The following is a 25000-nucleotide window of genomic DNA, read 5'->3' as shown; positions in this document are numbered from 1 at the left end:
TCAGGCATGAAATGTCATGCGTCAACTTAGTAAGTAATTGCCATGGTTAAACGCACGTTTAGAAGTTGCTATTCGCGCATGAAATGTCATGCGTGAACCCTGAGGATCTCTTAAGGTATTATCATTGTCATTATCATCTGGAACTCTTGCATGGAAATTGATGATAAGATAAGCCTGTTCTCAAGATTTTTGACGGGCTGACTACGTGAAACTACCTGGTTATAATACATACTTCACCTGGTTGCCTTCATGGAGGAGAAATGAAGGTTTATTGAATACTGGTGGGGCGGGTACGGCCATGACCATAGATATGGGTGGGGAAGGCCCCCATAGCTATCTGGTTCCAGACTTTTTATGCTCTGCCTTGAGAGGGTATGGTGCTGCTAGGGCAAAACACGGGTCACCAGCTGAATTCCCCAGACAGGAGACTTGTTTTACCATTGCTATTATATGAAGTGCGCAAACATTCGTGTGGAGCAAAACTAAATGACCAGTAAAAAAGGTGAAAAGCTGCTGAAGTGACAAATATACAGTAGTATATATATATATAAATATACAGTATGTATGTATATATTATATATATATATATATATATATATATATATATATATATATATATATATATATATATATATATATATATATATATATATATATGTATATATATATATATATATACATACATACATATATATATATATATATATATATATATATATATATATATATATATATATATATATATATATATATATATATATATATATATATATATATATATATAGCCTAGTTCTTAACATTATGTACACCTAAATGTAGCATCCCTCTTGCTAGCAATGCTCTAGGAAGTCAGATATGGGTATCAAATTTCGTTATCATAAAGAAATATAAACGTATTTCACCTGACTGGGAGCTAATGCCTTTAGTCCAGTAAGACCGCCCGCACCACCAACGTGTCCTTACGACAGAGTGATCGTGACAACGTCTTTAGTCTTTGAGTTTCAGGGGGCAAGAATTGCCCGAGTATCAAATTACTTAGCCATCTCATCAGATTATGGACTGGCAGTACACTGTTTAAATTACGAGCCTTATCACCCAATGTTTTCTAAACATGAAGATTCCATTCCTTCCTGTTTCTTTTTCTAATCACACACACAAAAATTTATATATATATATATATATATATATATATATATATATATATATATATATATATATATATATATATATATAAATATATATATATATATATATATATATATATAAATATATATATATATATATGTATATATATATATATATATATATATATATATATATATATATATATATAATATGTGTGCGAGCGTAGAATTTAGTATGTGCGAACCGGGTAACGGGGCAACGAACAGTCTGATATTACAAAACCGCACTTCTTGCAGCAAGATAATACCTAGAAGGTTTTCTTGCTGCATACCTTAAAGAAGTCAATATACGTACCATACAATGGTGACAAAATGATATTATTGCTCGTCGGATTTTCTGGAAACTTCCTTTCGGCATGGCTGACTAAATTTCAAGGCAACACAAACGTTCGTTTATTCTTTGTCTCTTACAAGTTAATGGTGAAGAAAGTTAACTGTATGCAGGCAAACAAAGTCAAAGTAAAGAAAGTTGAATCAATAATAAGTTTTAGGTTGGAGGGTAACGCATCTGTTCCCAACAAAGGAACGTGCTACGCATTTAATTTTTTCAGGTTGTTACTTATCTTAGTAGAAAAAGAGAAGTAAACAAAATAACATGAAAAAAGAAATTGCCCCAGGTGTCTTCCAATTATTAATCGACACTGCTCATGCAAGGTAACTTCATTGTCTCACATTCACTTCAAAGTGAGTAATGAACCTTCTTGCATATTCCTGAAAGTTTTCAGTCGCACCCAACCGGAGCAGAGCTGTGAAAGTGCTGTGATACGAGACGACATCGCCCTTCGTCCGGCAATTGTTACCCCGAGCTTAGAACTGCACAGGTGCGGAAAGATAGAAAACGGTCGTGGGGATTTGGTATTATTGCTTTAGTTTTCTATTATGGTCCAAATGCGCTCACCATTGCAAGAAGTTAATGGCAAACACTATTATTATTGAGGGTAAAACCAGGCAGCTGAAAACGGGATTTCAAGGACAAGGAAACAGGAGAAGATGGAGTAACTGCTGATGAATGCAGAGGAAATGCTTCAGGAATTGCACTGGCACTAACCGGCTTCAGTACAATTTCAAACTTGGCATCCCCCAACAGTACTTAGGGTTTGCACTCCAGAAAGTAGAAACAGTTAATGTCCTATATGACCGATCAACAGCACTACGGGTTAAACAGAAGTGTTTTTTGTTACCTACGAGTATAACAACTTTACTTTTCATGAAAAGTTGTTTTGGTTGTAAAACATTCAGAAAAGAAAGCCTATGTCATTATTGTTACGAGAACCAAAACCGTTCTAGTTTTCACAATAAGTATTTCAAAGAAATATACAAAAGTATCCGCCCTTCAACAGCTAAACAGCGCACTGACTATAGTTTGCATATATTAGTTCTTACTCACATTAATGTTTATATATATATATATATATATATATATATATATATATATATATATATATATATATATATATTTATACGTATACTGTATATACATACATACATATATATGTGCGTGTATGTGTGTGGGCGGGGAGGGGGAATGAGTGTCGCTCCTTAAGTTTAGCAAGAAAACAGCGATAAAATTTCGATGAGTTTACGATGCTAGCAAATGCAATAGCAATATTGCCACTCTGCCTTGAATAAATCATCAAATGGGCGGCGTCTCGGGGTTTGCAGGGCCCATAATTTTAACATGAATGTTGATAAGTGAGAGTATTATATATATATATATATATATATATATATATATATATATATATATATATATATATATATATATATATATATATATATATATATATATATATATATATATATAATACTGTAAAGATTTCGGAAATGACCAGTATCACATTGGTTTGAGTAAGATTTAACCGCCAGGCGTGCTGAATGATACGATTACCCATTCCCGGTACCTGAAAGAGCGCACATAGAATTATTTACTTCCGCTCCAGTCAATATACGAGTATAAGGAAAAGAAATGGCATCGCTTTGGTTTTACCACTTTCGTCATCGACTGCGCATCATGTCGACTGTTTAAGTCAATGCGTGACACGCCTTGTTCATTGATTAAGTGAATAACAGATTGCTGCAATGAGCTAAGTGATGGGAAAATCATACAGAGAGGAATAAGAGGATCATCCATCCTTGAAATGCGACAACTGAGGTGTCGAGGGGAAGGAGTAAACATGAGAGAGACCCCACACTTGGACCCCAACAATTCGCGTGTTGGCAGAGCTGTGAATAAACTACTCTCTTTGTCCTCAAAGACGCTGTTATGCTGCATTGTCCCTGTATAATTATCACGTCCTGTTTAAGCATAAATTTAGAGCGGTTAAGCCGCAGCTGGCATCCTAACAAGGTGGTGTTTACGTTAAGAGTTTCTGCATGCAAAGAGGCAACGCCTGCCGGCTTCCTTTGCCGTCGCTCAAGCTTCACTCTCAGGAAAAAAGGCAGGAAAGAAATCATTTTCTTTCTTCATGCCTTAGTCGTTTACAGGCACGATGCGACTAAGTGGAAACACACGCTTGGCGCTCGATGGAACTGCGTTTTAGTGCCACGTTACGGTACTTGCACCTGAGAAAGATTTGTTAACTGACTTCAATTTTTCTTCAGCGGTGGCGGAAGAACGTTTTTTTATATTTTTTGCTGTAGAATGTTTACTTTTATGTGCATAAGTGTGTGCTGGCGTGTGCGATTAACCAAATTCCATGATCGTGTAGAACCTCTATGGATGTCGGTGGTTTCCAGTTAAATCCTTTGGGTTTGAGGGACACTGGCTCCCTCCGCCGTCTTCTCTTCTTGCGATGCTCGAGGCAGTTGCATTTCGACAGCGCGTTTACTCGAAAAGATATAATCATCTTCTCTAGTTTATGTGATACAAAATAAGACAAGACGAAGGTCATCTTTTCCTTACGAGCTGAATTTCGAATTCCTACCATTTATCAATCCCCTTAATGCTCCTCGTCCATTTTCAAACACTCCTCACTCTGCATTATGCAAAAAAAAAAAAAAAAAAAAAAAAAAAAAACTTCACAACAATTGGTTAAACATCACAATTAACTAAACATAATTTTCACAATTTTCCAATTTTGGTTGATGAGAAATATTGAAAAACTAGTAAGATCCTGTGAGTATGAGTTTTAAATCTACCTATATATATACATAGATATATATATATATATATGTATGTATGTATGTATGTATATATAGTATATATGCACATGTAAATATATATACATATATATATATATATATATATATTTATATATATATATACATATAATTATATATTATATATATATATATATATATATATATATATATATATATATATATATATATATATATATATATATATATATATATATATATATATATATATATATATATGTGTGTATGTGTGTATATATGTGTGTATGAGAGACTGGGTCTTTTATTCTCTCAAGAAGCACGACATAGTAGTACTCTCTGCAGCAAATGACGACAGCAGCAATCATAAAGCAAATGATGGCTCCAGTCTCTCGAATGGCCGAGACATTTTACGTATAGGTATGACTCGTGAGACACATTGTGATGTATATATATACATTTATCACCACTCACTTCTCGTCTTGTTTTGATTCTAGTTAAGGCGTCAGCTGGAGTGGACTCAGTTCCACCGCCTGAAGTGGAATGAGGCAACCACTTTTGCCTGGAAGAATTTCTCCACCCCGACCGTCAGGAGGATGTTTTCTTTCCTCACCGTGCTGGGGAGGGCAGCATTACCCGAGGAAGAACTCAGGGAGGTACGTATTTACAGAGAGAGAGAGAGAGAGAGAGAGAGAGAGAGAGGTAAATAATTATTAGCTAGTAAGGGGCCTACAGAAAAACACCCTTCTTTCATTCTAAGACTACAGAGAAATGTTGTCCTTAGATAATTAGCTTAGCTGCTTCATTGTCTTATCATTCGTTGAATTTGCTACAATCTTCTTTAGAATATCTTGAATGTTATGCTTAGCATCTTCTTCAAAAATCGGTGCCTTTCAGTTCTCTAAAGAAACTTGTCTACAATAGTTGTTATCGCTGCTGAGATATTCTCTTTTCTTGGCACCACCTAAATCCCGCTGGTTTCATGCCTTATGGATGAGTACGTGACTGGAGATTCCTCAGTACGTCAACATCAAAGAGAATCTTCCTCCGAAACATCAGCAGAATAAGGGTTTATAATCCCTTTCTAGATCTCTTTTCTTCTGAAATGTTAATTGAAGACTATATTTCAAATCTCTTGTTAAATCAAACTCTGGAACCCTTATTTGTGTCATTAACCTATTCCCGTATTCTTCTTTCTGTCTCCCTCTACACCAAATTGATGAACATGATCGAGATCATTTATTTTCATCTGTCATCAAAGGCGATTTAATGCTTACCTTAAACGCCCAATCCACCGACAGCTAACGACGTTGATCGAGGAGATGAAGACGACTTATTCAACTGCCAAGATCTGTAGATACGACGCAACGCGAAATAGATTACCAGATGGAGAATATGATTATTACGCAGATTTAGAAATAGAGGGTGACAACGAAATCTTATGCACCCCTACACTCAGCCTGGAACCTCGTAAGTCGAATTTCTATACGTTACACGTGTGTCAATTATTTGTTGACGTCTTTTCTTAGTGGCTCTCTGAGAAATAGTGCAATGTAGGTTTCCTCCCGATAAGAGCTTTCAACTAGCGTTCTTAGCCTATGTTTCAATGGAAACTTATTGATAAACGCAATACATAGACAGCGTCCACGAGACCTTATCAAACTTTTCATGAGAAATCCGACCTCACCTGTCAATCATAACCTTTTGTAAGAGGAACAATTATATATATTTTTATTTTACAAATTTAGACAAATCGATCAACTCTGTCTTTTGTTCTTTTCACAGATCTAACACAAATTATGTCAACTTCGAGAAATCCGGATGAACTTCGCTACGTGTGGAGGGCTTGGAGAGACGCCGCTGGGAAACCTTTGCGAAATAAATACATTCGCTTCGTTGAACTAACCAACAAAGCCGCTCTGCTGAATGGTAAGAATGTCCCCGTAGAATGACCGGCGTGAGGCCTTTCCCAAGTAACGAGTTTCGTTTAGTCAAATGGCAAGGATATTGCAAATTATGTGCTTCCGTGGTTTCATCTCTTATCTTTATAGAATATTTATGTTTAACCGACAATGGGCAATTTCCTTCAGAATGGAAATTTTCTTTTGTTACCATCTGGATTAGAAATCGGAAAATTTAAAAGATCTGTTGTAAGTTAGTCATTTTATAGTGAAAAAAATGCTAGAGGTGATTGGACTTGACAAATACTCACACAGGTCAGCAATGAGACTTGAAAAGGCGACCATTTTATGTATTCCTTTTGTTTCGACTCGGATTCAAATAACAAAAGACGGTGACTGCCATCCCATTCACCGCATCTCTTATTCAAAGGTTTTGATGATGCTGGCGAGTACTGGAGGAGCGACTATGAAACCGAAAACTTCGCCGAGGACCTGGAGGCGCTGTGGACAACACTGCGTCCTCTTTACCAGCAACTCCACGCCTACGTCAGGAGCAAGCTGAGGGCAGTGTACGGCGAGGAAAACGTTCCGGTCCGAGGACCTATTCCCGCACACCTTCTGGGTGAGCTGCGAGCCTTTCAGTAAAGGCTTTTAGACGCAGTTCTTCCTTTTCACATAAATTCTTTTTTGAGTCTTATCATAATGGTTGCAGCACTGTTTTTCATTCAAATTGACTTTAGGATGGCGAGATATCCTACTTCGCTTATACAGCTTTTAGTTAACCTACATTTGTGTTTTATAATTTTGTTCTTCCGTTGTCTATGATCGTGACATATGTCATTGTGAAATAACAACTAAAAAAAACTTCGTCACTGTATCATGGAAATATACTTCCAGGCAACATGTGGGCTCAGACCTGGACGCACGTGTTGGACATAACTATTCCCTACAGAGGCCTCCCTACTGTGGACGTCTCAGATACCTTGCGACGACTAGGCTACCAACCTGTAACCATGTTCCGTCTTGCCGAAGAGTTTTTCACTTCTCTTGGGTTGGACAGTATGCCGAGAACCTTCTGGGAAAGGTCTCTGTTTGTCAAGCCCAATGACAGGGAAGTCGTGTGTCACGCATCCGCTTGGGACTTTTGCAATGGCATCGATTACAGGTGAGTTCACATCGGCTTTTGAAATCATGAGGTTTGTTTCTGGGAAGATACGAAGTAACATTCATTTGGAATCAAAACAAATCTTTCATAACTGCTGTGCTGACGTACAGAGTTCCGGAATTCCTAAAAAATGACAATAGAAGCATGAAAATGTGCACTATTTTGATGTGCGTGAACAAACATGGGTGTAGAGTTACTTATTATTTAGCTTCAGAAAAATAATAAATTTGTCTTATTGCAGGATCAAACAATGCGCTCAAGTGACTATGGAAGACCTTATAACAGCGCACCATGAGATGGGTCATATACAGTATGACATTCAGTACCGAAACCAACCATTTGTATTCAGGTAAATCTTAAGCCTTGTGTCAAGGGATACCCTAAAGCTTAGCCGTACGTACAGCTTGGGGTCATGAGGAGGAGTGCGTGACCTGATAAACAAGTGAGTTTGGGATGAAAGAATTTGTGAGGTTGGAACTCGTGCAACAGAACACGACTTGAATAGTTAACTCCTTTGTCTTCCTGATCTTAGGTTGAAATTGACTCTCACGTAACAGGAAAAGTATGATAAAAAAAAGAGCAACATTCTACTAGTTACTCCGGAAGAAAAACAACTCTCGCTATTAAAAATCCCTTGTATGGGAAATATCACTGTTCATTAGTTCTATACCTGAATAATCTTTCAGGGTAAATTTACATGATGTTTCCGTATAAATGTTCATTTTGGAAAAATATTGATAAAGAGTGCATGAAAACATTTGAAGATGAAACTCGGAGAGGGCAAGGCAGGAGAAGGTGGTTAGACTTTTTAAAAAGCAAGATAAGTAATATACATACATACATACACATACATACATACACACAAATGTAGCCTGTCAAAGATCGCTATCTCACAACTGCCAGTTCGAGCACCACCCGGCGTGCACAACGGAAAGGGAATGGGCGCACACACACACACAAATATATATATATATAAATATATATATATATATATATATATATATATATATATATATATATATATATATATATATATATATATATATACATATATATATATATACACATAAATATATGCATATAATTGTGTTACATACTGTATATATATATATATATATATATATATATATATATATATATATATATATATATATATATATGTGTGTGTGTGTGCTTGCTGCGAGTGTATATGTGCCCATTCCTTCACCGTTGTGCACGCCGGGTGGTGCTTGAACCGGAAGTTGTGAGGTAACGATCTTTGACAAGCTACGTACTCTATAGAATAGGTCTCATTCTTCCCTTTTCGTTTTTTTTTTTTTTCATTGTTCTTCTGGTTGAATGCTCCTGGCTTTGGAGTCATTTTGCCCTTCTGTCAGAGTCCTGTTATCACCAAATATTTGGTAGGCTGATTTACCGTTACGTATGATTTCCCGGCTGTTGATGTGAGTTGGTATTATTTTGGTAGTCGTGCTCTATTTAACTTAAAAACAATAAACCTACAAAACATATGTATATCTGCATAATTGTAAATAGTCGTTTGTACAGTGAACTGAACTGAACTGACATGCGCATCAAACAAATTCTAGGCTACAGCTTTTTTTAAAGCATTAATATATCATCTGACTATCAGTATAATACTCCCACTTGTCGCGCTGCAAGAATAAATTAAAATCCCGTTGTGTTCTGGAAATATAATAAATTGTTAAAATTTAATACAGTTTCAAGACCAGCTGGTCAAGTGATTACAGTGTAATACAATAAAATAGGAAAGTTAAAAAATGTTAAGCTAAAAAAAACACTGCCACTCTCAAGACACAATTGTTAATTATTCAACGACCTGACAGTCTTGTTAGAGGTTGGCTGTTTGAATTACATAATAGGACAACAGACTGTTAAACTTGTAGTTTCCCTCATTTAAACAAAAATTAGGTACTGTCCTAATGGTGTCAGTCTCAACTATTTTCCTTTCCTGTGTATTATTTGTTTTAAATCATAACTTGCTCTTTTTCCTGTCATCACAATGGTTTCTTGACTATATGTGCATAAATCAGGCATTATTTACATCTCCCCTTCCAATTGCATTTGTGTTTGTTTTCTCTTTCTTTTATTGTATTATATTGTAACTTTTCTTCTTTTATTGTGTTATACTGTAACCACCCGAAGAGAAGACCAGGTGGTCTTGGAACTGCAGTGAATGGGAGCGTTTTTAATACATTTGCAAAGCACAAGGGGATTGCAATTCATTCAACTGAGTGTCTTTGGCTGTTATTGTACCACTGAAAGAATACGAAGCTATTTGGAATCTCGATTCCATAACATTTCACATTTTAAATAGTCGACCAATTCCCTGAATACTTCCTAGAATTGTGAGAACGACCACGTCATGAGATTTCCTCCTGTAACAGAGACGGGGCCAATCCAGGCTTCCACGAGGCCGTCGGGGATGTGCTGGCGCTCTCCGCTTCTACACCTCGGCACCTGCAGACGGTCGGGCTGCTGGCGAACGTTGACGACTCTTACGAGACCGACATCAACTTCTTATTCAACATGGCCCTCGACAAAATAGCCTTTTTACCCTTCGGCTATTTGGTCGATAAGGTAATGCCGACTGCAGGTGGATTGCAGAAATGATTTCAAGAGGGAATGGTAGATTTACCACCTGGACCTCCTTATATACTAATGTTCTTTTTCCTTGAAATCAAGGCTCTAATCTTTAGTACTCACACACCAATGACATGGTTGCAATAAAAACATATATGAAACATAAAATGGCTCTAGTACCATTATAAAAATTATAAGTTACTGTCCTTGTGCAGTGGCGGTGGGAACTCTTCAGCAGAGAGATTTCAACTTCGGAAATGAACAGCCGCTGGTGGGAGCTCCGTAATTCACTGCAAGGGTTTCATCCCCTGTTCCCAGAGACGAGGAAGACTTTGACCCGGGGGCCAAGTTCCACATTCCAGCAAATGTTCCCTTATGTCAGGTGAGTCAAAGAGTGTTTTCCAGAGAGTAAATCTGTGATTTTGCCAGCCACCATGCTTTTACTCACATAATTCATTTCAGTTTTGAGCTTCCAGGATCAGTTTTCAGCGAAGATGAAACGTCATTTTGTTCTATTTGATTCATCGTTGAAATCAATGCAAATTTTTGTATGGTACAGGAAGCATTACTTTTTTCCCACAGGTACTTCGTAAGCTTCATCGTGCAATTCCAGTTCCACTCTGAGTTATGCAAAGCAGCCGGCCACACCGGGCCACTTCACCACTGCGATATATATCGTTCCAGGGAAGCTGGAAGGCTTCTTAAGTAAGATACACCGCTAAAATCCCTCATTTCTTACATGAAGAAATAACGTTATAATCAAAGTAAACTCGATTCATTTTCGAGTTAACGTATAATTTAAGCAGATGTAGGAAAGTCATTTCAGCTATGGCTCTTAAGCCAGTGAGTCAATATTATTAAGTGCTATACTTTTGAATAAGCAGTTTCGTGATACAGTAGAACTTCAACTTAAAGGACCTCAACTTAACAGACTTCTGTATTTGTCAGCTACATTATTGTCAGTAAGTTTGAGTAAGCAGTTTTAGTCAGTGTTCATTGCATAGCTTCAAACCATCTGCGTTTTCCTTATCCGTAATTTCAACGCCTCACTTTGAAATTTTGAGTTCTCTGTAGCTATCATCTTTGTTATGCATATGCAATTCTACGCGATTTCTGAAATTAGCTTCGGCCCCATTCCTTAGATGCTGTGTGTCATTTCAGAAATGTCTTGTCACTGGGAAAGTCTCGACCATGGACAGACGCTTTGTCTGTTCTGACGAACGGTCGGACAAGGAAACTGGACGCAGGACCTATCTTGGAATATTTCGGTCCTCTCCTGTCGTGGCTTGAGTCGCAAAATAAAGGCGAATTCATTGGTTGGGGTAAGTGCTTTTCCATGAAGTCGTTTTTCGATGAGCTGAAAGTCCATGTATTATGAAACCTGTTGTCTTATAACCTTTATTATGTGTATTAGCGTTTTAAGGTTCACTTCTGACTAATGTCACGTTGATTATTTTTTCAAGTTTTTCATTAGGATTTTAATGGGTAAGTACGTCACTCAATTTAAATGTTGTGGGTACCAATAATTTAGTATTCATTTTCACTTTATTGAGGGTAAGTCCTAGAGATCACGTCAATGAAGGAGTCAAGTTTAATTAACTATGGCTATAATATATCATTGTTCTTCAAACTCAGGACTGAGCAAATGATTGAAAATGGCTCTCTGGTATTTTCCCACATTTCGAATAGAGAAGCAGCAAATACAGCTTTTTGATAGTGAAAACCCACACCCTTGTGTTCATGCGGGAAGATTTCGAAAAATAAAATTAGAATAGAAACAGAAAAAAAAGGACACTCCGTAGACCAGGTAAAAAGCTGTGTGTGTATTTGTTACCTCGCCATATAGTATTTGTAAAACGTAGGAAATTTCTTATCTAAAAAAGGTATTAGCAGATTAAAATTCAACATATGCTTTTGACAGTCTACAGTTCTAGCTGTCATAATGACACATGGAACCAAAAGAAAGTTGACTTCAGTTTTTTCTATTGAATACCAAAGATGTCATTCTCCCTATAACTGAAATATAGTTGCTGTTGTAGTCCAAGACATTTATCGAGATAAACCATGACGTAGGAACGTCTCCAGTCCCAAAAAGAACTCGACTCGAAAGTGGCGCCTCTTCCCTTGCAGATGAGAGCGAGGCCATCGTGGTGCAGCAGGTGGGGACGACCAACGCCTCTGTCGTCACGGGGGTCGTCCTCGGGTTCATAGCTCTTATCCTGCTGGTGAGCCTCATCGTCTACGCCGTCACCCGGTGCAAGAGGACGGGGAAGTCCTTCAACGCCGCCACCTGAAGTGATGCCGTGCCAAGGAATGAGATTGAAATCATTGATGTCACACCAAAGAATTCTTTTGAGATCATTGAGGAGGATTTAGGGACTATCTAGGTATAGAAATAATATTTCTATAGCTTTCCATACTTTGAATGTCTTTGAGAGTGTGTGTAAATGTGAAGGTAACTTTCTTTCAAGCTCAGTCGGGAAGCTTAATTTTTAAGAGCAAAAGGAAAATCACTTATAAATTCTAGTGATGTAATTGTAATTTTTTTTTCATTTATCTTGGTTTATCTCAGATTAAGAAGCTGGATTATCAAGCACTAATAATACTTTAAATGGAATACAAAATTTTTTTCTGATTTCGGTTGAATGTCTATCTGTAAAATTCAGTCATCGATCGTTGGTCATCTGTCATAATCATAATCCATTCCTTCGATGCATCACTGACTTCTTCAGTAGTTTACCATATTCTTTTATAAATTAGTTATATCGTCATTTCTTTTTGAAAGCAAAGTGATTTCCTAGACAACGGTTGTTTCATCGGCACTGGCTCTGTCCGTGATGTCATCTCTGATACTTGAACTACACCACTGGAGCTTGACCTTCTTTTGGCATCTTTGCGTTTCCACCTCATGCTTTGGTACTTTGCTACGAATCCGTCTCATCAGACGATTCAAGTACATGACGAATGCGGCGCGCCTGCGGACTCTCGCGAATGTTTCCCTTCTTGTTTCCTGTGGAATTGACTCCCGCTGTGATGGTGCGTCTCTGAGGACAGAGGAAAGCGTGGCCTCAAGACTTCGCCCTTTCCGCTGTTGCTCAGAGGTTTTTACTCTTCACTACAGAAAAATTATCTGTTGGGAGTGATAAAGATAAGAAAGAGTTTCAGACATGGATTCGTGTGTCTAAGGTTCATAAGCTATCACTAATTAGATTTCATTGATAATGTAATATAATTGACCACATGGAGATACACACAAACACACACACACATACACACACACACACACACACACACACACACACACATATATATATATATATATATATATATATATATATATATATATATATATATATATATATATATATATATATATATATATATATATATATATATATATATATTATATGTGATATATATATATATGATATTATATATGTATATATATATATATATATATATATATATATATATATATATATACATATATATATATATGTATATATTATATGTGATATATATATATATATATATATATATGTATATATATATATATATATATACATATATATATATATATATATATATATATATATATATATTTATATATATATATATATATATATATATACATATATATATATATATATATATATATATATATAATATCGTCGATAGATAAATATACACTGAACTGATCGTGTTTCTTCCGATATCAAGAGAATGAACCAACGGGCGAACGAGCACCACAATTCCCCAGGAAATACCAAGTTGTAAAGTGATCACCTGCACGCTGCTTTATAGGGGGAGGGTTTTGCGGAAAATATTACCCCTCAGTCTCCACCACTTAGCTCCAATATGTACTGTCACAACACAGTTTTCCGTTGTATGAAAGGAAAAGCACTTCGAGCACTGGCCAAACCCTCCTCTTGAAAGTAATACTTATACTTCATGTGCACACTTACTTTCTCATCAAGTCACCCTTTAGTCATCTGTTTTTGTATTATTTTCATGTAGAGTTTCATATCAAATCATTTTCAACATATATGCGTCATATGACTTTCATCTGGTTTAGAGTTTTGGCGGCTGCAGAGCTGAATTTTCTTTTTAGTTTTGTGAAACAATGGTCTGTAGTACTGTACTATGCTTTCCTTTTATTCAAAATATGTAAATCTTCCATACAAGTATTTTTGATGTATATACTGTACATCCAGAGGCTTCATTCCTAAACTGTTGTGTATGTATTCAGAGAGAGAGAGAGAGAGAGAGAGAGAGAGAGAGAGAGAGCGTGTATTATCTAGAATTAAGCCGATCTGAATGGAATATCAGTTATTACCAGCTTTTGTGTTCAAATACATGATGAAAAAACCAACGTCGTTTGTTTAAACCTAATAAAATTGTATCGCAGTCTAATTAAGCTGATCATCATACGCCATAATTTGTGAAATATTTTTCGAAAGAGACGAGAGAGAATTCTGTTTCCATCTTATTCCCGCATTCTTTTCCGACAAATTCATATGAGCTGACCACCGTTTGGCCTATTCTAAAAGCAATGGGCCTTGAGTAACGCAATGTATTCTCCTAGTTTCGGTTAAATCAAATTCCCAACACATTTCAATATCATTTTAAATGTCTCTGAGTATTTCTGTCCTAATCAAAAAGTTTTCCGTGGTATCAAGATTTTCTTTAAGATCAACTCTTCTGTGTTCAAGCATTCATTTCAGATATGAGGGATCCCTACCAAAGTAACTTTGTCAAACTGTCTTCATGAACTCGTTGGAAAACAAACGGCCTTTGATTGATTTGTCGACCAAAAAATACCCTTCGTTTGGCAAAAGGAAATAAATGCCCAGCTGCCACTAAATCTTATTCCTTGTTTGTTCTTTTGCAGCGTTTTTCTTATTTCTACTTCCATTCGAATTTCGTTTTTGCTTTTTATTTTCACTTGTGTTGCCATTTTCTACTGACCTTGGATTTCTTTTCTGAATTACCTTTCCTATACCATAAAAACTTTTAATCTTCCACTCCAAGGCTTCCTGATTAAATTCCTCTGGCTCACTGAAACTCGGAGGAATCCAATATACCTCTCAAAGTATCTTTTCACACGCCATGATAATCATCATTTATTTTAGTGCTTCTATGACAAAATTATTGACATCAATTTCTTTTATATCTAACGATAATAATGTAAGGAACATTTGAAGACTTCACATGGTCGCTATGAAACAAGTTTTCATGAAACTGAACATTTCCGCTGCTCCTGCAATGACCAGTAAACAGTTACCCAACGATTCATCTTCCATACATTTGCCTCACACACGAGCTACTTTTCTTTCCATAAATCCCTTAGGTTGCCGTACATCATTCACGCTCTGCTGTAGTTCCTGTACATCGTAGGATGTTTCTTAGCGCAAGAGCAGAGCACGTTAGTAATACACACGGTCTAGGCAGTGGCAATCCTGCAGTGTGTGTTCCTTAATGTTTTAAAAGCCTGGGAACATTCTGCGTATTGCCGCCAATTTTGCTACTGTTGTTGTAGCTGTAGGGAATGGAAGAAGGCGGACTTGAAGGAGTAAAGATCTGTGCAGGAACTAAGAGTTTCATCTCAGCCATCCTCCACAACCTAACCAAGACAGGCATAAAATCGTACAAATCCATTACAAGAACTTCACCAGAACTAAGCAGAAGACCAAACCAATAATTGCTGGTCCAGAAACTTTGCTGCCACTGACAGCTTCGACGATTTGCTTTTGCTTTTGGCCTCCAGCTGTTCCCGAGGAAACTATGAGGGTGTAAGACAAGTCTTGCCCCTTGGAACTTGGTTGGTTCCTGAGGGAACACGTGGCATCTTCAGGAGCGACGTAAGGTTTTGATTTTGGGTATCTTCGTGATTGTTTCCTTTATCTGGGGACAAATGGCTAAAGTTAGAAATTCACTTTCCAGAGAAGTCACTTTCATTCGGTTAGTTTAATTGCATTATTTTTAACATTATTTCTTCGTCATTGAAAAGTTACGATATTTATTGTTTCTTTTAACTCGTATGTTTATGCATACATTTCGTAGTTAAAGATTTCCAAAGGTTGCCAGTCTCATTGACTGATTGATTCATTACTACAATCGATTGTTAGAGAATGTGCTATTGCTCTCAGAAGTTAAGAAAGACATTAACTACAGAGGAACAGAAAATAATGATAGTGCGAAATTGATTTTCATGGCGGTTGGGAAGCATCGCTCACCTCAAGCTTTTGTCCGTAGGTATACTGGCATTTGATGGCTTGGTCACCTTGAACAATTCTCTCGTTCAGCTCCTTCTTGTTCAGTGACTCCCAAGGCAAGCTGTTCATGACCTCTTGGTACTTTCGACCTCCGCCGACCTCTGGGTCGAAGACGTACGTGGATAAATCAAGATCTCTGCAAATGAAATTGGTTTTTGGATCCTTTTTGCTTCATTGCACTTAAGACAACAATTGCTTTACTAATTCAAGGGCAATTTTAAGGTCTGACGTATGAGGTACGGTAATAACTAGTAAATCAAGGATTGAAATATTCATTACTGTCTGCTTTAATCTAACATTTAAAGATATGTACAGTACCTAGACATTCTAGTTTTTCCCCAAAGAATATATAAAACTGTTATTATGTAATAATTAAGGCACAGTTTTATGGCATACAGTAGTAGCAATATTAGGTAATTTAGGAACTGAGGTCTTCAATACTGCTTGCTACTTTCTCATGAATAAAGATATACATTGGCACATTTTAGTTGTTCCTAAAGAATATAGTATGAAACCAATAAGGAACTCAATAAATGTGATCATGTTTGCAAGCTGTAGGAAAACTGTAAGCTTGCATTCAAATAAGCGATAGTGAATCTGGTAACAGGAATATCTGCAAAGCAATAGATTACGCAGAACGGAAGAATACTGTCCTGACAAAATGATCTCGAGAATGACGGTGTATCTCTTTCTACTTACTCAGGAAAGCTCGTGACTCCGTAATTCCGGTACAGATCTTGCAGGACACTTGGATGGGTTGCTGATCTGCAGAGAGCCAAGTTTATTCGAGGGTAATAGTTAATAAAGGCCTGACACATCTCATCGGTCGATGCCCAACCACTGTAAGTGCCATTAGCTCGGGCTAAGCTTTCGTAGTCGCATTCTGGAAGAGGAAGGATACGAAGAACATGACAATGGCATAAACGAATCTCTTGAATACCTTAAGATAAAACTAGGGTTATTGATTCATTATGAAATGACAAACAGTACTATAAAGACAAATACTAGAGAGAGAGTTGGAGGGAGGTGGAGAGGGAGTGACAGAGAATTTTGGAGAAAGAAACTCCTCCAGACTTACCTACAGTAAGATGGTCACCAGGGAGTAGTTTGACCTCTTCGGTAAGTGTCCGAGATTGCTGAAAATCTGCATCGAAACTGGCGTCCGTGGCAATAGGCTTGAGCTCCCTGCCTCCTCTGAAGTGCCTGAGCCTGATTGCTCTTGCTGGAGGCAATAAAATCGTGTAAATATTCGTACTTTTCTTACAACATTATGCAGTATGAAAATAATTCTATCCACAGAGTATACACCAAATAATCAGTTAAAATTCTGCATTAATATAATTATAACCGTACCCAACGAATGCCCATGCAGGAAGACCATGAAAACATTAACGCCCTCTTCAGGAATTGCCTGAGCCGTACATTCAGAGGCGCAATGCCCAGAAACAAGCCAATGGGGAGTCCGTGGGGGCACCGTTAAGGAAAATACGATGGAGTGACCTAAGGCGATGTTTCCTGCGTCTTGTTCTCTGTGCAAAGAAGAAACATCATTTTCTGATTATTTTCGACCTTTTCCTTTAGTTCGTTAGTTACACTTTTCCTCACTTCTAGAATAAGTAATTGAGCAGTAGCACAATCGCCTCACTGGGGAGAAGCTACTGGCTCAAGCCCAAGAAAGTAGAAAGTACAGGGAGGTCAGGGCACATCTGGAAAATCCTTTGCACCGCGGTTAACCTAAGAAGTGAATTATGCACCCTGTGGCTAGTTGGCTATAGACTGGATGGGCGCATTTCATTTGGGCGAATTCGCGGATAGTCAATATATCATTTGGGCGACTATTCATTACATCGTTTGGGCGACATAACATCAAAATTCTGCAAAATGGCACTAATCATTTGGGCGAATCAGAGTAAGGAAAAAGAGGCAGAAGTATTTTAGGACATGTTTTCACGTGGTGATATTCCGTTATCTGTTGGCTGATAACTCAGTAGTTAGCTGGTTAATAATTGACAGTAGTTATCAGTTCTCAAGTCAATGGCGCGAAAAGTGCAGATTCACACCGAGAGTCAATAGTTATTCATTACTCGGCCATGAAAGACATATCTCAGAAACAAACCGACGAAAAAGATGCTTGATATTCTCTGGATTTTCTCTTCGTATAGGCACCATATTGATGGATGATGATGTTTTGTGGCGGTGCACAAATAACAAAACCAGATGTAAAGCTATGACGGAGCACAGTCATCCCAGTGATTCTGAGAAATTGGAAGCTCAGCAACTTCGAGTGCAGGTTAAGAGAAGCGCAGATGCTGACATAACGGCTAGGCATTCAAAAATCATAAGAAAAGAACTCTGTAATTGTAGTGATCGTGAACTTGAATCAAAAGACCTGAGAAACGTTGCCATTTCATTGTAATGGGAGCGTAGGAAGAAATTCCCAGTCCTGCCAAAGACTCGGCTTGAAGAAGTTCATGCATGTCTTTCGGAATATGAAGTAACAACGAATAAGGAGGAAAATTTTCTTCTCGCCAATGATGAAGAAAAGGGAATTGTTATTTTTACCACGAATATTAATCGAGGTCCAGTGCTGGCATGCGGTCGACTTAATCAGTGCCATCCAACTTAATTATACCACCAGATGGCTAGGCACTGCGTTTGGCTTCCTACAGCTGCGGAGATTGTTATCTTGTGTCTCAGAGATTTTAGTGCAATATTGTGCTTCTGTGAGGATTTCAGCACAACTGGGGGCCTTTATCTTCCAGATACAATTTCATGAAGTGGCCGTTTCTTTTCTCGCAACTGCTATAGTATGTTAGACAACAATCGACAGACTTGCTTTTGGCCCATCCTCCATCATCACCGTTCGTTCCGCGCATCTTGAGTTAGTTTTTCTTACTCTTTCAGCATAGTTTCAGAAAATGTTCTCAGTCTGTAGTGGTACTACAGTGTCAAACCGCCTGGTAAGAAGTCTCTTACTTCTTCCACAGTGCTGCTACTGATCAGTCCGTACATTGCTCGTAAGTTTAAAACACTCAAATGCTTATGTAAAGTTTATTCGCGTTCTGAATTTTCATCTTTTCTATCTGTATTCTTACAAAGGAGCATTCTGTTTTGGGAAAGCTTACTGGGCAGTCCCTTACAAATGCATGTATGCAATGAATGAGTAATAATAATTGCATCCAACCATACACAACCGAACTTTCTAAACAGATTCAGAAAACTGGTCCGTGATTTAATGAGCAATCAATAACCAGAGAAGTAGAAAGCATACCCTATCTACAAAGGAAACCAGTGAAAATATTATTTTTTCTAGGCTAGCAAAGTGACATCAAGGGTAAATCTTCTATGAATTGTTACCTCCTTCCTCCCTTGAAGGTTCAGCTTAAGATGAAAGTTTCTATTTGGGGTTTTCACTCAACGTAAGGTGATTTGGTTAGACGGATGAAAGATTCTTTTGGTAGGAAGAATGCTTTAAAATAGCCATGCCTGTATATGTTGTGCACGGTATGACCAGCGCTAGTGTGAATAATTTCTAATGCAAGATTTTTTAGAATGCTGGACGTTGCTAAGGAAGTCTGCTTTGTATTTTAGGCTTGTTTGATTGATTTGTTGCTACAGACTAGCAGCACAAGAACTGTAGTCGTCGGCACCGAAAATATATATATTTTTTTACTTGGTAAAACAACTTAATTTTCCATTTTGTGTCAGACCCAAACCAACTATTTCTAAGTTATCTTGGAAATTTGAAATTGAAAATACACTTACGCAGACATTCTCGACTTCTTGATTCAGTCTGATCTTAGAACTCCTTAAAATTTTAATTTGTAGCCTTTGTAATTTTGACATCATTCCAGAAAACTGGAACCCTCATAGAGAATCTAAGTTGCCATAAACTTGAAATGTGCGGGACGAGTCAATGCCTACAGGGTTCATTCTGCTAAATTTACGTAGTATCTTATCATCAGTGTTATGGTAAACCACATAGAGCAACTCTGAATTTTCTTGGGAGACTTACTGACAAAGGTTTCAAAATCTATAGACGTTGCTTATGACTCTGCATAGGAGGTCTTTGCTCGTCAGTTGCCAAAAGCAGTGAACAATGAACATATAATGAAAATACAGAAGTTTACAACAAGAGAAAATAATAAAGGTACACTTTCAGGTGTCGGTTTGACATGCAAATAGCGAAAACTCTACATGAGCAGTAAATGAGTGAAGAGATGATCAGGAACGATATGTATAAATCAAATGAACTTTACCTTAATTTATCTGTGAAGTAAATATCCATGCCCCATTCGACAGTAATGTCTCGGTGCAAGAGCACGTTATCGTAATGAGTCTGGAAAAGAACATAATCGGCTCCACCGTGGAGGTCGCCGAGTGGATATCCCACGTGGTCTGGAAGCAATTCCCCCTGTTGGAAGAAATCCCATGAAACTTTTCATTTCACTCTTTCTCACATAAAAATAACCACGCACAAGTATATTCAAACAAAGAATCTTGAATCGAAAATTCATACATAAACTCTGTAGGAAGTAACAGGGCGCTTTTTCAATGGCGAAACGTTGGAATTTAGAATTACGAATACTTAACGTCCATTGTGCTGGTAAGTACTTACCGCGTTCATTCCTATGTACAACGTGTCAGATACACAGGATGGTTTAAACAGAGTAAAACCCAAAGTATTCCTGTCTTCGCAAAATAACATACCTCACTCCCAATGGCCCAGTTGATGAGAAATCTCTCACAGAGGTAGAAATCGGGAGGCATATTAGGCGTGTAGCATTCGAAGCCCGGATGTCCGAGATACTGCTCGAATATCTCTCTGGTCGGGGACCCGTCTCGGCTGACGCATTCGAACGCCACAGCGTGGTGCAGATACTTGCGGCTGTTTTGCCCGTAGATCATATCAAACTATACAATAAATTCATAAGTATATAAAACAAAATAAAAGAGGGATATTGTTAAAAATCATATAAATTAATTAATAAAAATTAAAAATGGCGTGGGCATATCTAGAACAACTACTTTTGGATTGTTACGATAAAAAATCTAAAATTAATGATAAAGAGTTGAAATTTTTTTATAACTATTGTAGGATTACCCACGGCAAGTGTTACACATAGATCCTTACAGGGTTTGAGCTTTAACAATAAACAGAACAGTAGTAACAAAGAATAGAGTCAGGCAGCAGAAAGTTGATGGATATACTTCGTGAAAAGTCTCTGCAAATGTTTTCAAATCAAAATCTTTCTCCAAAGGAATCTTTCTTCTCGAGTAATTAATTGAATCCACTGAATTTAGAATCTTCCATCCGAGTAAATTCCATCAAAATTACGAGCAAACCCGGACATATTTCTAAAAATGATACAGAGGAAAGGCTGAATAATTATTCAGTATTGTTTCTCATAATTTTTGTGCTATGATTTTGGCGTCATAAGAACTGTTTTTCTTGGAAGGAAAATACTGACGCTAGAAGTATAGAAACAATGGAGAGGTAATACTTTAATACCACCTTAATAAGGGTAGTGGAATGTAGTGAAATTGAAAAGAAAAACAAAGTCACTGTTCCGTATAAACCGGAACAGAGATAATCGAGCAGTTTATTTTTTAGGGAGCCTTATATGTATTCTGACTCACTCCTATATAGTGATGCTTGGTCTTGGCCTTGGGAACTGCCTCTATGTGGCACCAGTAAAAGGTGTCTTGCTTGTGCGGTAATTCTTTCCTCTGTCGAACTCGCCATGTCTGAATATCACCCGTAACTGTAGCGTGGTGGAAGGGAAGTAAAACTAAAGCAAACCTGTGTCAAAGAAAAAAATGGAGAACATAATAGTTTTCAAGGGACAAATCGGATTGTGCAGTCAAGTGAAGTTGCTTCATTGTATAAACGTGATATTCAACTTCTTCCTAAATCTAAGCAAGTTCATTTCTGTGCCTATGACATCCAGCGAAAGAGCGAAAGATTGGGTCGGATGAGGATAACATTAAATACTCGTGAATGCATTGTGGAATAGTTAACAATACAAATGCCGGTAATAACACTTAAAAAAAACTGATTTCTAACTGAACAGAATTGTAACTTTCGACATAAATCAGAGTATTTTATTTTATCTGTTTTTAATCTGATTAACAAACAAAAGAGCGAATAGTCCCCAGTAAGCGAAAATTACCGCAAAATTGATCCAACTTTGACTTTGAAATGATATCACGGAGATTGTCGCTCGCAAGCCGACAAGTTCAGGGCAACGTTCCAGTGAAACCACCAACCACAATGCTCCGAGAAACAAATTCAACTGAAATTGAAAATGCTTTGATTCAAGATTTGCAGCGCCATTTAACTCACCAACACGTTCCTGCGGAAAATATTTACGTCTGACAAGAAGTGGGTTGTAACGGCCTCACATTTACGTGTTAGAATAAGATCCCAAACAGCATTGTATTATGCAAACAAAGATCTTGAAAATGTTAAGTCCCTCTTTCTGTGCTGCCTTGTAAGAAAATCAGTTGCCTTTCACCGACCTCACCTGTTCCCTCTCTGCTGCCCGTGGTAATCTGGCCCCGAATCGTCCAGCGGGTCTTGGTCGTCCCAAGCATAAATCATGCGAACTGTCTCGTTCTGAAAAAGTCATGACACTGAAGTCATCTTCCATACTGGTGTGTCCATCTTTAAAACAAGACACTCATAGATTTTTTAACATTTTTATCTCAGTTCAAATATCCCCCAAAACATTGCCACATTCCTATTCTGTCATCATTTCTAAAAGATAACAACTCAGGTTGTCTTGAATTAGAACCTCATGCATGATGATTCGGTCATCATTTACGAAAGAACACAGGCGAGAAACAGTTTCAAAGATATATATATATATATATATATATATATATATATATATATATATATATATATATATATATATATATATATATATATATATATATATATATATCACGATGTACTCCACAATGAAAACGAAGGAGAAACCAGAGGAAAAAGGAAATAGAGTTCTTAATTTGTCACAACAGTTTCGCCTTCCATCAGGTCTCTTCCAACTTTATATATATATATATATATATATATATATATATATATATATATATATATATATATATATATATATATATATATATATATATATATATATATATATATATATATATATATATATATATATATATATATACTGAAAGGCAGAAGTCAGGCAGGAACACACGGGAATTTCACATTTTGAGTTTATTCCAACGTTTTGCAATACGTTACTGCATCTTCAGGCAACACTACAATCGAAACAAATAAAAAGTTTAAAAACTATGTACAATTGTAATGAAAAAACTCTTACAATACATTTTCAGAGTATTTCACAATTACAAAAGCTTCAACGTGTTCTCAAGGTTTTAAAAAAGAAAGGGAGGAGCTGACCTGCCAGGACAAAGTCTAGAGCAGAACTAAAAACAAAAACAAAAACTAGAAATAAGAAATGTTAAAAAGGTCAAGATAAAAAAATTTAACCTCTGGGGTTTGAGTATTTTAAAAATTTAAATGTTTCTAAAATAAGTAAGTCTTTGGAGTTATTGAACAGTCCAATTAATGAGAAATCTATGTATTCCATGGAAGTTTCACATTTGAAAGAATGAATTCTTATATTAGATGTTTCTGGGTTGGACAAGCGACATCCCGTTCTATAATTAATTAACTTATTGTGTGTTTTAAGAATAATTTCCTACTAAATTAACTTTTAGATAACTATTAAATTTTTAATTGATTCTTCTATTGCAATTATAGATAGTTTTTCAATAACATATTACAAAACAGAATAAACTGTCAAAATGTAAAATTCTTGTGTGTTCCTGCCCACCTATATATATATATATATATATATATATATATATATATATATATATATATATATATATATATATATATATATATATATATATATATATATATATATATATATATATATATATATATATATATATATATATATATATATATATATATATATATATATATATATATATATATATATATATGTGTGTGTGTGTGTGTGTGTGTGTAAGAGCCTCGATGGCTCAGTCGGTAGAGCAGCAGCCTAGGACTTCGTAGAGGTCCGTGGCGCGGGTTCAAATCCGCAGCCGACTGGTCAGAGAAGGCGGACACTTTGCTATCCGTGTAGACACCCCGGGATTATGTATGTAATCAACGGATAGGTTTGCTGAAAGCAAATGGGTGTTACAGACTAATACACACATAAACAAAGCCACTCCAACATCTTCTAAAAACATAACAGACACCTCACACATCTCGAACTGTCGACCTAACCGTCCAGTTCTCCTCTCTGCTGGGAGAAAGGGAGCTGGGGATTGGTACAATACACGTACACATCGTTACCGGGGTCTAAGCGATGTCAGGCAGGGCAGCCGATCGAGGCCTACGGCCTACCCCAACACCAAATCAAAGTCCTTCAAAGAAGGCATCGTGCTTACCCCATATAAAAAATGGGAAAAAGCACGTTAAAATATATATATATATAAGAATATATATATATATATATATATATATATATATATATATATATATATATATATATATATATATATATATATATATATATAGTAATATTGATTGAATGGTTCATGTTATGGGTCCTGTTCAGTTGTACCGTTCTTACATTAACGTAATTCAGTTTTGTCTTAGTGTTGGATGATTAATGTAATCCATTTTTCTTTCATTTGGTTTTGGTGTCAGATATCAAC

The 25000-nt window shown here is 36.7% G+C and overlaps 2 protein-coding genes across 2 annotated transcripts in view; one reads left to right on the top strand and one right to left on the bottom strand.

Annotated features, from left to right (window-relative positions):
* Positions 1-12472, top strand: part of LOC136827890 (angiotensin-converting enzyme-like) — a 47068-nt gene extending 34596 nt beyond the window's left edge. Inside the window, 12 exon segments of the mRNA XM_067085362.1 lie at positions 4799-4957; positions 5603-5771; positions 6087-6230; positions 6633-6824; positions 7100-7367; positions 7609-7716; positions 9773-9965; positions 10184-10265; positions 10268-10345; positions 10532-10673; positions 11130-11290; positions 12099-12472. Of these exon segments, the coding sequence (XP_066941463.1) occupies positions 4799-4957; positions 5603-5771; positions 6087-6230; positions 6633-6824; positions 7100-7367; positions 7609-7716; positions 9773-9965; positions 10184-10265; positions 10268-10345; positions 10532-10673; positions 11130-11290; positions 12099-12262 (1860 nt within the window). The 3' untranslated portion in view covers positions 12263-12472.
* A 2421-nt stretch (positions 12473-14893) lies between these two features.
* LOC136827607 (DBH-like monooxygenase protein 1) overlaps positions 14894-25000 on the bottom strand; it is a 25220-nt gene continuing 15113 nt past the window's right edge. The window contains exons 3-11 of the mRNA XM_067085082.1: positions 22771-22862; positions 21884-22046; positions 20954-21157; positions 20503-20657; positions 17597-17772; positions 17322-17465; positions 16943-17126; positions 16205-16379; positions 14894-15872 (exon numbers count right to left, since the gene is read on the bottom strand). Coding sequence (XP_066941183.1) covers positions 15819-15872; positions 16205-16379; positions 16943-17126; positions 17322-17465; positions 17597-17772; positions 20503-20657; positions 20954-21157; positions 21884-22046; positions 22771-22862 — 1347 coding nt within the window. The 3' untranslated portion in view covers positions 14894-15818. The remainder of the gene's footprint in view (positions 15873-16204; positions 16380-16942; positions 17127-17321; positions 17466-17596; positions 17773-20502; positions 20658-20953; positions 21158-21883; positions 22047-22770; positions 22863-25000) is intronic.

Source organism: Macrobrachium rosenbergii, chromosome 42 (genome assembly GCF_040412425.1).
Source record: "Macrobrachium rosenbergii isolate ZJJX-2024 chromosome 42, ASM4041242v1, whole genome shotgun sequence".
In the NCBI taxonomy this organism is placed as follows: Eukaryota; Metazoa; Arthropoda; class Malacostraca; order Decapoda; family Palaemonidae; genus Macrobrachium; species Macrobrachium rosenbergii.
This window is presented reverse-complemented; position numbering and strand designations above follow the sequence as displayed.